The 14546-nt window shown below is 49.0% G+C and overlaps 1 protein-coding gene across 3 annotated transcripts; it reads right to left on the bottom strand.

Annotated features, from left to right (window-relative positions):
* Positions 1–317: 317 nt before the first annotated feature.
* On the bottom strand, positions 318–13334 carry ADRB1 (adrenoceptor beta 1). Of its 3 annotated transcripts, none has more exons than XM_085228928.1 (3): positions 11997–13283; positions 3663–3717; positions 318–3594 (listed from the first exon to the last, which is right to left on the bottom strand). In XM_085228928.1, exons 1-3 carry the CDS (start codon positions 13263–13265, stop codon positions 3476–3478), a joined length of 1443 nt encoding a protein of 480 aa, XP_085085054.1. In that variant the 5' UTR covers positions 13266–13283; the 3' UTR covers positions 318–3475.
* Positions 13335–14546: the final 1212 nt, after the last annotated feature.

Here is a 14546-nt window from a genome sequence, read left to right as displayed (position 1 = left end):
CATCTGGAGGCTCTGAGCAGATGGAGGGCAGTCCACACGGACACAAGTGTCAGTACTTGCACATCTCCAGCATACATGGCTGCTCTCCAAACAGCATTGTCTCTGGATTGTCCAAGGGGGAGGAGGTGTGGGCAGTATGGGTTGGATGATGCAGAGCTCAAAAGATAGACAACAGCTCCAAAACACTTCAAACCAAATTGTTTTTCCTGCTCATTGTTCCCTGTACTTTTCCTGTATAAGTACAGGATCTGCCTCACTCACCTCACAACATGTAAAGGCTCTGTTTTGCTGCAATTACAACCACAATCAATAGTAACTGATGCAAGAGGATGATATTTTATTGGAGAATGAAGATGTTTCTTTCCAGAAAAAGAGATCTTCCTCACAGCTGTCTGCACAGGAAAGCAGGAAAAGTAGAGAAGGCCCAGAGAAATTCTGGAGAGACTTAGAACTTTTGTGGAAAGCTCAGCAAAGAAATGCAACCCTCTCATAGATGGAGATCTTCTGTTTGACTTCACTTTCTGGATGTGAAATCTCTCCCACTCTTCCCACTTTTTTGTCTTTCTTTGGCATCACCTTGAATATCAAGCTTAGTTCAATGGCCAAAAATTTGCCTCTGAGTGTTGTAGCAGTGCCCTGAGGGCTGGTTCTGTGACTAGCTGCAAAGCTTGAGAAGCAGCCTTTGGAAGAAGAAGGATGCTCTGGAGTGAGGGAGGTGGCCATCATCTTAATACTGAGGAGCATGATTTAAGAGGGGAGGCTTGAGTGTATAAGTCATGTGTGCCATTGTAGCTCTAGAGACAGGTCTTCCGTCTTCAGCCACTGCACAAATGTGCAATTGCCTGTAGCAGTGTTAATGAAGTACTGCCATGCCTCAGGCTGTGACTGAGCACGTGTTCCAGTTGTGTTAGCAGAAGGCCAAGTACCTTGGGCCCCTTCAAGGAAGGGTGGCAACTGTCTTTTAGTCTTCTGTGATGCAGAAAAATGCTGTAACTGCCCCAAAATTTCCATGGCATGAGCTATCTCCTCTCTTTAGTTCTTCTCATGAGCATTCTCCCATTGCTTAAGCAGAGATTTGGTGAACAAATTACTGCAGTCACAAATGGTTTTTCTATAATGGAATGTGGCATTAAACTAAACACCGGACATGAAGACAAACAAAACAAAAAAAATCAGGGAATAATCCTTAGCTTGCAGTGAATTTTGCAAAATGTTGAAATTAGGTTTTACTGGAACAAAAATGTATTTATCACATCTGTCAACACTGGAAAATTATGTTTAAATTAGGACTTTATTTTAAACCCTGAAGATGACCCAGAAGTGATATAATATTTATAAATAGCTTAACATACACCACAGTATAAAAATACATTTATCCTCATACTATTGAGTCAATATTGAGTCAACTGTTCTTGCCATTGTCATATATGAGGGAAAATTAGTTTTACCTTCCTTGCCAACAAAACAGAGAAAAAAATTAAAACCACGGAGAGGAGAGTAACAGCAGCCCACAGGACAGATTGTGTTGTGAAAAGGGGCACGAGAAAGCAATGCCCATCAGAACAGGCCACCCTGATGCTAAGGTTGTGTAGAAGCAGGCCAGCACCAAAGCTTCTGATCCCTGTCACTGCGCACCAGCTTTGAAGCTACAATCTGCTCAGACGCTGATCTCTGCCCTGAGCCAGCCTGCTGGGATGCACTGTGGATGGGTGGCTCTTTTCAGTGTTTTCATTCTGTTGTTCTTGGCCATGGCTTTGACTGGAATGCAGACTGCAGATAAATTCTTGTGCCAGCTCAGCTTCAAAGTAAGAAATGCTCTGTGAGTGCAATACAACACACTGTGCAGGTTCTTCTGACAAGGCTGAGTAATGCAGTGTGTAAATTCAGCCTAACACCATCTACTCTGCTGTCTTACATGGCCAGGAACACCCATGGGGTCACTAGCACCGACATCATCCCCAAGTACTTGCTCAGCTTTCATTGTGCATCCTGGAGGCTCAGGCACTGAGCTCAGATACTGAGTGGTACCAGGATGTTTCAGGGTGTGAAGATCTTAAGCATCCCACCTGCTGGCTCCATCAGGATATATGTTGGGGATGGAAGCAGTGGGCAGCAATGGAGCATCATGGATGCATCTGGATGGGATGCTGGCTGGCTGCACACAGAGACTGTTGCTGGAGTAGCAGGGAGCCAAGCAGGAGATCATGAATAATGCTGTGAATCCACTCAGAGAGAAGAGATGGTGGGAGAACACTGGTAACAGGAGGCTCTCAGTGGCCAGGAGCCATGTGGCGACATGGGGAGATAAGGCTCATGATGGATGGACCTCAGAAGGTTTGAAGGTTTTTGTTCTGTTTGGATAAGCAGTCAAATATTCACACAGATAAGCTTCAGAAATGTATCTGATCTGAAACTATGTAAAAATGCAGGGCTGGAAATAGCACAAGATATTTCCTCTGGCACTTCATCGTTCAAGGGCTTTCCTTCACCAGCACCAGGATGCTCGGACCCACCCATGTCAATAACTGCAGGTCAGGGCATTGTGTGCTTGGGCACTCTACACTTTGTCATTGTGGTCCAGGGCTGCAGGAAGCTCTGAAGGGACCAGTAGGTATCCTGAAACTTTAAATTGCAGTGCTTGAGAGGAACGCTTTTGGAGAGTGCATCATTTCCTTGGAAATGAACTACAACATGCTCTACCCCAGCGAGTTTCCTTGTACCATAAGTTGTTTAAACAGTTTCTCATTACACATTTCCCATTCAGATGAAAAACAAACCAGAAGGCCCGAGGCATCAAGGCTGGTGGGAAAATGGAAATCCTGCTCTAAGCATTGGAGCAGGCATGGAGCAGCTCCCATCTTGGGACCCAGGAAGGTTTGGGGTAGTCAGGAGTAGGTAGGAGCAGTGAGGCTTGTGTCTCCATAGGAAGTTTTTGGGTGACCTAAATGCATTTTGAGTTCACCATTAACCAACCAGTCAGTTATGTGGGGATCCCGTTGGAGCATGCCTAGTCTTGGGATGCTGCAAGGAAGACTAGATCCCAGCCCCAAGGGTAGTGCAGCAGAAGGCTTTCAGGGAGACCTTCACCCATCTGTGTTCAGTGCTCATTGCTTCCCTGTGTCCCTCCCCAAGCTTCCTGGGTTGCTATTTATATCTTTGCCCTAATGAGTCCCCCATCCTCCCCCAAGTGTTAACTTCTTCCTTGCTAACCAGTGCTTGCAGTTTACATTAGAAAGTTGTTTATGTTATATAGCTTTGTGATAGTTTCCTCCTACACCCCCCCTCCCTTCCTTCCCCAATAAAATCAAAATGGCATGCTTGGCAAGGCCCATGAATAAAGGTGGGGGGCTGAAAACCCAAACACTTTTGGGTGAACCCAGTAGGAAATAACGTCTCTCCTGAAGGACACTAAAGACTGAGCTCATAATAGTAGGAAATAAGTGTCCACCCTAAGCGACGAATTGCCTCCTTACAACTACCTAGTGTAAAATACAGATGTCCATGCAGCAGGCCATGAGCCCTCAAGGGATGTAGGGGTGTCTTCCTCACCGGTTGGAACGATGGCAAACCCATCCATGTGCAAGGCTCTGTGAACTAAAAGTTGTGTCAGGTTTGCAGGGAAATGAGAGAAAAATTAAAAGGCAACAGTGTTTTGAACTCACCTAAATGGGTGAACAGCAGCAGAAGGCAATACAAACCCATTATCCTGACTGCTCCCTGCAGAGGAAAAACATGCACACAAAATCCCATTCATTATTCTCTTTCTTATTTAATGTTAAGTAAGTCATTGAACTTTACTACTTGATCTATCCATTTTCTTTAATAGTAGTGCTGCAGGAAATCTTTTGCTCCTCAAAGGGGGTTTCAAGTTTCTTATTGATATCATACAAAAAATACTTGGAATGCATGAGTAAAAAATAACTGCATTTCAAAGGGAGGTTGAGCCACGCCAATAATGATAATTTTTCTCTTCTGAGATGCAGCATCAAAGAGTGGAGGTCAGAAGGAATTCAGAGCGCCATTGTTCTCCTTCCAGGGACTTTATCTGGAGACAGGCACAGTGACAGACCCCGCATTATCTGCTCCTGGTGTTAATGGCATGCATTTGACAGCCTCAACAGTTTAATTTATAAAGTGTCTCATAACATAACGGCAAAGAAATCCATACCATGCAAAAGCATAAGCACATTCAGTGCAATTAAAAAGTATCTCATCAATGCCCAGCGTGCTCTGCAATGTTACTTTGTTATGGTGATATACAGACGTTCCTAAAAGGCACCTGAGATGTTCTAGAGTGATGAAAGCATTATATAATGAGATATATTAATGGAAACAATCCAGCCATGACATTATTCCAGGCTTTTTTTTATCATTGCATTCCTTGCTCCTGGATGAGTGGAGTGCACAGAAATAAAAGCAGTGACGTTTCTTCCACCAGAAGACACACATGATGTGAATTGCTCAAAGTCACTAACAGTGCCCATCAGTGTCAGAACACTGTGCAAACAGAGCTGCTCCTCCTGGAGAATTATTTATCCACTGGCTGTGGCTTGGTGCCATGCCACCCCCTTGCAGCTGAGGACAGCTTAGTTCCCAACTACTGCTGCCACCAGCTACCTGAGCTGCTCTTCCAACCCCTTTGGTCCAAGGCTTTGCCAAGGGCTGACGAGTCAGTCCCATGATCTTTCCTTGGATGTAACTACAACCTGAGAAGGCAAAACAACAGCTCAAAGGGTGCTTGTATGGACCTCAGCTTCTGCAGCATCACCAGACACAAAGCTTGCGATCTCATCCAATAGATTGAAATCAGGGCTGCAACCAAAACAGATGATCTCAGCCTTGTCACTCTGCACCTTCCCATTTCCCTCGTGCCATTATCTGTGTTCCTGCAACCCATGCAGACCAGCTGAAATAAACCTTTCCTGGAAGGCCTGTTCTCCCCCCAGTGAGCCTGATGCTCATGTGGCTTCAGAGGTTCTGCCGGCAGGGACATGCTGTAGGGCTGGATTGGCACTGAAAACTGCAGATGTGCTCACCCAGCTCCCAGCTTGCTGGCAACCAACCAGCAGCAAAAAAGAAACAAAAGCTCTCATGTGGATGCTCTTGGGATGATATGAAGCACTATTACAATACCTGTTGTTATTGGCAATTACTGCATCGCAGCTGTCTTACTCTGAATATTATGTTAAAGTTCCAAAAAGCCTGAATATTTTATGCAATCCTATTGGTCTCTGTTGGTGCTGAGAACACTTTAATGCACTTTATTATCCTACCTCTTGTAAGCTAGAGAGTGCTGCTATCAATCACCCTGTTTGTGGTGACCATGGAAAAGAGTGAAGAGTGGCTGCAAGTGGACCCTTGGTGTGGCCATCTTAGCTCCATGTGCTGCAGCCACCATCCTGGAGCCAGGTGGGCTGCCTGTCCTGTCCAACAGCGCCGTACAGGCTGATCAGTGCCCTGTGTCAGCGTTTCTGGCTGTCCCAGTTGGGTTACACATGATGCTCTAGCTTGGGCTGTAATCAGATCTCCCTGCTACCCAGTTGTGAGGGCACTGCCTCCTAGGGAACTCATCCTATGTTACTTTTAATGGCGTAAGTGAGCTAATTGAGGCTTTATTTGAAGGCTCCCAAGCGAGTAGTTAGGGGAAGAGCAGACAAACATCACATCCCTCCTTGAAAGCTAGGTTCAGAGAGCAACCGGGACACTAAACAATGGTAGCTTTGTGGACATCTCCCAATTTACCTGCTCCTGTCCAAGAGGAAGCACCCCTCCCTCCCCAGCACAATGGTTGGTTTGGTAATCCTGAGCAGGGGCGTAGGTTGGCACAGGTCTTTGTGTCACCGCACTCGCCTTCCTGGAGCGGGGTTGGGGAAGAAGCGTCCAAGTTCCCACCTCCACCATGGGTAGAGCACCCCGCTGAATGTAGCAATGAAGGGAACCTGGAGGGAACAGCAGCCTCAAGCCCTCGGGCTGCACGGAGGAGACCGGCATGGAGCAGGATGGCATTGGAGGGGCACTTAGGAACTTCCAGCAAAAATGTTGTTCTCTACTCCCTGCTAAGAAAGTGTGCCGGGGGCTTCTCTGAATCTCTTGCTCTTAAAAAGTACTCCCGAAATTTTGACCACAAAGTACTTAAAAGTTTTTACCACATTGCAAATTGTTTGTCAAGAGCTGCTCTGTTGTGCCAGAAATATTTTATTGAAACCAGAAGGTATTCTGAAATCCCACCTTTAGGAACCAACTGCCAGCCCCTTAAGGGGGTCTGCAGCATTCGCCTTGGCCTTTAAAAATGGATTTTTTCTGGATGCAATATTTATCCAACCAGCAGCTGCTGAGATTTTGAGCCCCATCGTGCCTCTTTGCTGTATTCCCTTAAATATACTTTTCACAGCCCTGTGCCAACGAGTTTAGGACCAATTATCAAAATCATTTTGGTGAGAAATCTGAATAGCATGGCTTTGAGAGAGATGTGAGGCAAGGTCTATCATTGCCTGGAGGTGTAGAAGAGTGGCTGATGGCTGGAGCACGGAACCAGGAGAAAATCCCCATTTAATCTCATTAAGGTTAACAGGATTTGGTGCATTACACAGGATCAGAGAGGAAAGGCACACCACCATGCCCACAACACACCACTACCTGCAGCAGTGGCAGAATCTGGGGTGCACTTCTGCTTTCCCTGTCAGGTTACTAGCCTTGAGGTCAGAGTATTTTCTATTTGTTTGGTGTGTTTGCAGCTGGCACTAACAGCATTGAGCACAGTGCCCATCAGGATGGAGCACAGCTCCTGTCTGGGCAGAGCCCTGCTGGGCGCCAGGGCAAAGCGAGCAGCCAGCAACATGAAGGAGCGTGCAGCCAGCTGCCAGCAAGACAAGATGGCGGTGGGCAGGGGAGGGAATGCATGCTTGCTGCAAGCTGAGGCCTGTTTATGTAATGAATCCAAACTCTCTTGTTTACCATCCCTTGTTGGGACCACAGATGTGGTATGAGGCCAGGCTGGGGAGGACTCTGGGTCACGAAGCTCAGCATGCGGCAATGGCCTCGGCAGGAGGGCGGCTGCTGGGGGAGATGCAGTCTCCACAGGATCAACAGGCATGTCTGCTGGGGGCTGCTCAGGCTTGGCCTGGTTTACGGCTGCTGCTCAAAAAGCGTCAAAAACATTTAGGAGTGCCTGGGGCACGTGTCATCTGCCAGGCAGCAGGTGGCACCTCTTAGATCATGTTTCTGCAGCGCATTGTCCTGATGACCCGCTATCAGAAGTTGTGAGGCTTTCCCAGAGGAAGGCAGCACCTCTAGTATGGTTCCAAAGCCCCCAGTTTTGCCATTTGCAAACAGGTTTGCTTGCCATCACCATCTCTCTTATCCTTTTCCCATCTTGTGGCTTTTCCCAGCCCAGTCTGACAGCCCCTGGTGAGGGCAAACCACCCGCTGCGGCCGTTCCTCCCAAGTGGGCAGGCAAACAAAAAGCGTATTGATTCCTTCCGTGAGCCGATGATTACAAATAGTGTTGATCTTACATTACGCACGGCTGTTTACCCGGAGAGGAGGACTCCTTGCTTCCTCCTCGGGCGTTGAGGAATTTGGCAGGCTGTGAAAGCAAGTCAGTGGTGCATAGGGGAATGCTCCTTGGGGAGAGCGTGCTGAGCGCGATCCCAGGAGATCGCATTAGCGCTCCTGACACGATCAAACAGAAAGTTCCAGCTGAACAAAGGGTTTTGAGGACTCAGGGTGAAATATTAGGAAGGTGTGTGCGTCTCGGTGAATTTGCTTCACTTCCCTCGTTGATGGGGCTGTAGCAGAACTATTTTTAGGTATAATCCTTCAAACAGAACATGACTTCTCCTTTCTGATTAGCACAAAGCTGGCTGCTAGTCAAAGGATAATTATTTCCCAACACATCACCTAACACACACCGACAAACAAAACACTTATTATTCAGCTATCCAGTGTTAACTGTTGGTTAGCGGTTAACATTTTCTTGACAGCTTTGAATGGGACTAATTGCTCCAGCTTCATTAAGAGGTCATTTACTGCTGGAAACAATACTTTTGTGGAGATAGTCTCTCCAAAAAGATTAGATTATCAGGTCAAATTCTGCTGCCAATGGCAGTGTTGCCTGACCGCATTTGGCCTCAAGAAAGCCTGCTCCTTTAGTTCATAGCTGCACAATTTCCAGCCCTGCAATTGATATATTACATAAAGGAAGTTAAGTGCACTCCACTAGACAGGAAATTACAATAAATGAGGAAAGCGTGCAGCACAAGGAAGGTTTGCAAAATAGCCACTTAAAAGTTATTAATAAAAGTCAACTTCAGATAGGGTTTAGCAAAGAAAAAAATAACGAGCTGCTGAAAAAGTTGTCCCTTTACTTGAAAACACATGGTTACTCAGAAGGGAAAGCAGCTGCTCACAGAAGCAGCAGAGCGTGCTGCATCACCAGCCAACGGCTGATGCTGTCAAATCCTGTATGTACTGTGGGTGCTGCTCAGATCATAATTTTAAGCCACATTTTTTGGGCACAGTTTCATTGGTTCATCAGTTATTGCTTGGTGTGAGTCTACAATCAGTTGACGAATGGAGTCACAGTTTTGATGTGCAGTGAATTTTCAAGCAGCATTTCAGTACATTCAGACTTTGGAAACATCCATCTCTACTTTTCCTCAATTCCCTGCAGACAGCCAGAAGTAAAACTGGGCTTCCTACCTGATATTCCCACCCTAGCACCTGGAAGGCTGCAGACTGCTGCTCCATCCTGCTGTGCAAAACGGCACCTTTGAGGATCCACCCCTGACATGCACACGTCTCAGGCACTCACAACAAATGATTTGGGTCCTGATAGACACCCGCCGCCTTCCCAGCAGGGATTTGTTTTGCCTTTCTCCATTCCCTGCAGGCCTGTGCTCTTGGTGGTGACTTTTCTGCACATATACACGTGCAGCCATGTGCTGCCACCTATACTTTCCGACACACAGCTCCAATTGTTAATCCATATCTGGCTTTCTTCAAAAAACCCAACACACTCTGAGCTTTTGACTCATTTTCTCCAGCTCATTTCAGGAATCCTGTTAGTCTTTGTGGGTTTGCTCCTTCTCCAGCCATGAAGCACAGCCTGTCCTAAGCAAAGTCTGTGTCCTGGGCTCAACAACAGCTTCCCATGCTCACACTCATGCCAGCCATGTGTCCCTCCGTGCCTACAGGGTCACCGTGCCATCCCTTTGGTACCCTCTCATGACAGACCCCCATCTGCTACCAGTTGAGTCCTCTTCGCTGCCTATTACCACTCCAACACGCAGGCTCCATGCTTTCCCAGAGGGTCCTTGACTGACCAGACCTCATTGGGAACACCTCCTGACCACTGTGCTCATGCAGTTGGTCCTACTGTGGTCAGTGGGCAACACTCGCCTTGCCTTCATCCTCCTTACTGCTGTGATGCTCTCCCAAGGGATGACCCAACACAGCTATTCAGCAGGATGAGCTGAGTAAGTTCTGGCCCTAAATTTCCCACCTACAGACTCCACTGACCCAAAACACTCATTGCCTGCTGAAGTCTGAGGACATGTGCTGGGGCCAGATCCTGCCCTATCAAAGCCAGTGATGGGGTTAAAGGGTTGGTGCTGCTGGCACCAGGCAGTGGTGCCATGCCGTCCCATCCCATCCTGCCCCATCCTGTTCCATTTCCAATGCAAGCAGCCACCACTTTTCTATGCCACTGTCCCCTGCACCTGCAGCACCCTGCTGATTTTGCTGGAATCACAGACTGAACCAGGTCTGCAGGGTGAAAAAACAACATGCCCTGTGGTAGCAGAGCAGATCTTGCCCAGCATCTGACCTGCCATTGCAGTGTTTTAAAGACCCTTTTCCACTGTTATCAAGGGAGAAACTACTAACTGCAGCTCACAGTCAGACTCCAGCTAAATCAGCTCAAAAGGATTATTTCTCCCTAGTGCTGCTATTTTGTTCTTGCACTAAATATACAACTTCTCTTTTTTTCACTCTTTAAAATACATCACTAGAAATTGCTAAAGACAAATTCTTTAACTTAAAAAAACAGAACAAATGATTTCCAAAACAAACTGTTGGCTGCTCTCCTACAGATCTCACCTTGGGAAACATTCATCCTAGAAACTCATTTCTAACTTAACTCTGCTTCGGAGTCTAATAAAGCTAAAAACGGCTTCACTTTCATTCTGCACTGACGTGAGGTGTTCTACGCTGCCTTTTTGTTGCTCTGCCTGCAGTAGTGCATTCTGCATTCATTGCAGTAATGACACATTGATACAGAGTACCTTCACAAAGCACTGAGAGCAAGCTTCTGCACCAAGGACCAGGACGCACACCCCTCTTGCTCACACAGCCCTGAGTGTTGCAGTCCCCTGACTCTCTGCCTCTAACAAACCATGAATACAACCCCAAACGGCACGGTTACAGAAAGCGAGCGTCCTCATTATCAGGCTGGAAACACCTTGTCGTTAGCCACTGCTTCTAAGGGAAGTCGGCAGACTTTGGTGCAACAGGAACGCAAGCCAGTTGGGTTTCAAACACGGTTTTACAATCCCGTGTCAGGCAAAGCCATTAGATAAGTTGTGTTGGTAATCTGAGCCATCTCGGGAGAAAAACAAATGCTGCTCTTCCCATTATAGGCAGGTATTGTTTCGAAACCTATAGAGACACGCTTGCTTGTGCTGCAATGGCATTTATTGCACATCGACTAATTACTTACACAGTAGTAAATTGCACCAGAGTATAAATAGGTTATAAAACATACACACAGAGGAGAATGGAAATGACACACAAGTGCTAAAATAACAGCGGATTCACGCGGGCACTTGGAAATAAAAATAATAGAAGTCCCTTCAGATATTTTAATTTATAATACGGATCTATTTACAGTACCTTCATAAAATAATATAAAAAGTCACTCTCTCAATAAACCCATAACAGATCAGACAAAAACAGAGATCACTTTCAGGCTTGGTGTTGTTTAAACCTCCATTTCATTTTTAATTTGTGTGTGTGTGGACATGTGCAAGTAGCATCTTCAAATAACTTTACAATCCTTAATACTGTGCAAAAAACAGCTTTGTCGCCATTTCCCAAAAATGTGCAGTAAAATCTTGTTGTTGCCAGGATGTTTTTTTCCCTCTCCATCTGTAATTACAACGAACAAGCTGCAGAAGGCTCATTAACTCCCCCCCCCCCCCCCTTTCCCCTAAAATACTCCTAACTGTAGGCAAATACGCTGTTTAATATAAACACGGCCCATTTATTCCCCTGTACAATATGCACAGTTTGAGGTAGAAGTTTCCCAGCCTGACCGCTATTGTCTGGCCAAAGAGATAAGCACAACAACTCACTGGTTGCTGATGCAGAGGGGAAGAAAAAAAAACAACAAAACAAAAAGCAGAAGAGTTTGGGTTGTTTGGGGTTTGTTTTTTTTCCCTTTCAAAACAGATCTGTGTTCCTCATTCTTAACTTTGTCATCACTTCTGCTCAGCAGAAGAGGGGAGCACAGCGACCACGGGTTTCGGACAGCTCTCGCATTTTGGCAGCTGAGGCACAGAGCACCTGCAGCTCCAACCTCAGTTGGAGGTCAGCTGCTTTGCCGTGTGCGTGCAGGACCACTGCCAGAGCCCTCGGGGTCACAACTCGGGCTGCTGCTGCCCTCGGGGTGCAGCCCCAGCCGCTGCCCAGCCTCATGGAATCATAGCATCACAGGACTGCTCCTGCCGCTCCGGCAGCGTCCAGGGAAAACTCACCCATGGGATGGGACACAGCTAAGCCTCCTTTCGACCCAAATATAACCTGGTTAGCTTTGGGACAGGCTGTTTATTTGCTCTGTTCTCCGCTCAGTGGGCTTCCTGTTTGCTTTAGGTTCAGATGAGGTATGTCGGATACAATTCACCTGCTTTTATTCATCAGTAAACACGGGCTCTCTCCCCGCTCGTCCCCTGCCTGTGTCTCCCAGCCGTGGCCAGCCCCACAAACCCACCCCCCTATACCTTGGACTCCGAGCGGGATGTTTTGCTATGTCTCTCCTCCAGGCTGGACTCACTGCCGCCCCGCGTGCCCCCATTGCAGTCGGACCACGTCCCCCCTGGGCTGTGCTCAGGGGAGCCCAGGGTGCTGATGAAGCCCCCGGGCAGCGGGGCGGGTTGGCCGCCGGCGTGCAGCCGCCTGTCAGCTTTGCGGGGGAAGCAGAGCAGCCTCTTGAAGGCCTTACGGAAGTCTGGGCTGCGGCAGTAGATGATGGGGTTGAAAGCAGAGTTGGCGTAGCCCAACCAGTTGAAGAAAACGAAGAGCCAGTCCGGCACCAGATCTCTGTTGAAGACGTTGACAATGTTCACCAAGAAGAAAGGGAGCCAGCAGAGGGTGAACACCCCCATGATGATACCCAATGTCTTCAGAGCTTTGTGTTCCCTCATGGCCATGACACGGGACGTCTTCCTCTTGCTGGCACGGCCGTTGCCGAGGATGGGCTGGTGGTGGGGGAGCGGGGGTGGCTGCGGCTGCTCCTGGCTGCCATAGAACCGGCCCTCGCAGCGGTCGATCTTCCTGATCTGCTCCTTGGCCTCCCGGTACACCCGCAGGTACACGAAGATCATGATGAGGAGGGGGATGTAGAAGGAGATGATGGACGAGGCGATGGCGTAAGCCCGGTTGGTGACAAAGTCGCAGCAGCCCGGGTCCTGGTAGCACTTGAGCGCCTGAGGGTCCTCGTCCCGCCACCAGTGCATCATGATGGGCAGGAAAGAGACCAGAGCGGAGATGGCCCAGACGGTGCAGATGATGACCTTGGCCCGAGCCCTGGTCATCAGGCTCTGGTAGCGGAATGGAGAGGTGATGGCCAGGTAGCGGTCGATGGCGATGACGCACAAGGTCTCGATGCTTGCCGTCACGCAAAGCACGTCCAGCGATGTCCAGCACTCGCAGAGGAAAGAGCCCCACAGCCAGGTGCCCCGCACCACCAGCGTGGCCCCGAAAGGCACCACCAGCAGCCCCATCACCAGGTCGGCGCAGGCCAGCGAGGTGATGAAGAGGTTGGTGAGCGTCTGCAGCCGCTGCGTGCGCCCGATGGCCGCGATCACCAGCACGTTGCCGGCCACGATGAGCAGCACCACCAGGGCCATCAGCAGGCTCATGCCCGCCTCCCACTGCTGCGACAGCAGCTCGGCGGACACCTGACGGCTCCCGGTCGGCGCCGCCGTCGCCCCGCCGCCTCCGGAGCGGTTGTGGGGGCCGCAGTCGGGCGGCAGCCACCCATCGCCCATGGCTGCGGGGCGCTCCGGCCGCGCCGCGCCGCGGGCAGGCAGGAAGGCGGCGCCGCCGCCGCTGCCGCCGCCGCCGCCCCGGGATCCGCATGGCCCCGCGCCGCGCCGCGCCGCCGGCCCGCCCCACCCCGCCCCGCCCCGCCCCGCCCCGCAGCCAACCGGCGCCGAGGGGCGCGGCTTCCCGGCCGCTGCCGGCCGCTGCCCACGCCGGTCGGATCGCGCGTAGCGTTTGCCCGCCGTGCGCGGGGCTTCTTTGCTCGGCGTCCCGTGGCCCGAAGTGCAACCCTCCTCGGTGGCAGAGCGTGGCGTTCCCCAGAACAACGGGAGGCCTTGTGCTGGAGCACCACGACTGGGGATGTTTGCCCAGGACCGGCAGCTGTAACACCGATGTAAAAAAATGCATCTGAAAGCAGTTTAGGACAGTGGAGATTTAGGACGGAACACTTTTTTTTTCCCCTTCCGTCCAGATGGAATTTCTGAAGGGACGATGAGCTCTGCAGTGCTTCTGCACCCCAGCACTGAGAAGCTTAGATGCATTTTGTGAATGTGAATACTCTGTTTTAGCACAAAATCAGACAGATTATAAACTGTTAAGGTCTTGCACTCTATTCCCAAGCTCACACAGGCAGTGGGAAGCAGTGTGAGGGTACCATGCAGCTGTTTGGAGTGCTAATCCTGGAGCATCATCCATCATCTGCTCAGATCCCTTATTGCTGCAGTATCCTTATATAGTTAAACACCACAACCCAACAAGTGCCGGCTCTCTGCTATCACACTGTCCTGTCAGATAGCCACCTGGAGATCCCATCCCATCCTACAGGCAGATAAGCTTCAGGGCTGGAGGAGTAAAGCGAATTGCCAGTGAGGATGCCATGATGCAGAAGCAGCCTAATGTCGTGTTGCTTCCCAGTATCTTTGTTGGTTCAACAAGTGTCAATGTGGAGTGCCAGATCAGAGCAGGAGCCAGAATGTCTTTGGGAAACAATGCAACTCCAAAGGGAAAAATAAGCAAATTTATGATTTCTGTACAGAACATCCCTCTGGCCCTTGCTGCCAGTCTGCAGCCAAATACTGACTGTAGGCTCAACCCCTTTCAGAGCATTACTTTTGCAAATGTCCCTGAAGTCAAATTTTCCTTGCTTTTTTGAGTTTCACACTGCTCCTTAGCATGATTTTAACACAGACTTTTGTTTGCATATTACTTAAGGATGTCAGTGCAGGAGAGGGACTTGAAAAAACTGAAATGAATTGTTTCTACTTGCTCTCCAGATCACAGTTTTT

Source organism: Meleagris gallopavo, chromosome 8 (assembly GCF_905368555.1).
Source record: "Meleagris gallopavo chromosome 8, MGAL_WU_HG_1.1, whole genome shotgun sequence".
NCBI lineage: Eukaryota > Metazoa > Chordata > Aves > Galliformes > Phasianidae > Meleagris > Meleagris gallopavo.
Note: the sequence above shows the minus strand (reverse complement) of the source record. Positions and strands in the feature narration are given on the sequence as shown.

Bases quoted from the DNA above. Each gene is read 5' to 3' on its own strand.
- ADRB1 (XM_085228928.1), bottom strand. From the start codon at position 13,265: ATGGGCGATGGGTGGCTGCCGCCCGACTGCGGCCCCCACAACCGCTCC. The intron at 3,718-11,996 runs GTATAGGGGGGT...TTTCCTCTGCAG, and splicing joins CATCCCGCTCGGAGTCCAAG to GGAGCAGTCAGGATAATGGG. The intron at 3,595-3,662 runs GTGAGTTCAAAA...CACAACTTTTAG, and splicing joins GCTGCTGTTCACCCATTTAG to TTCACAGAGCCTTGCACATG.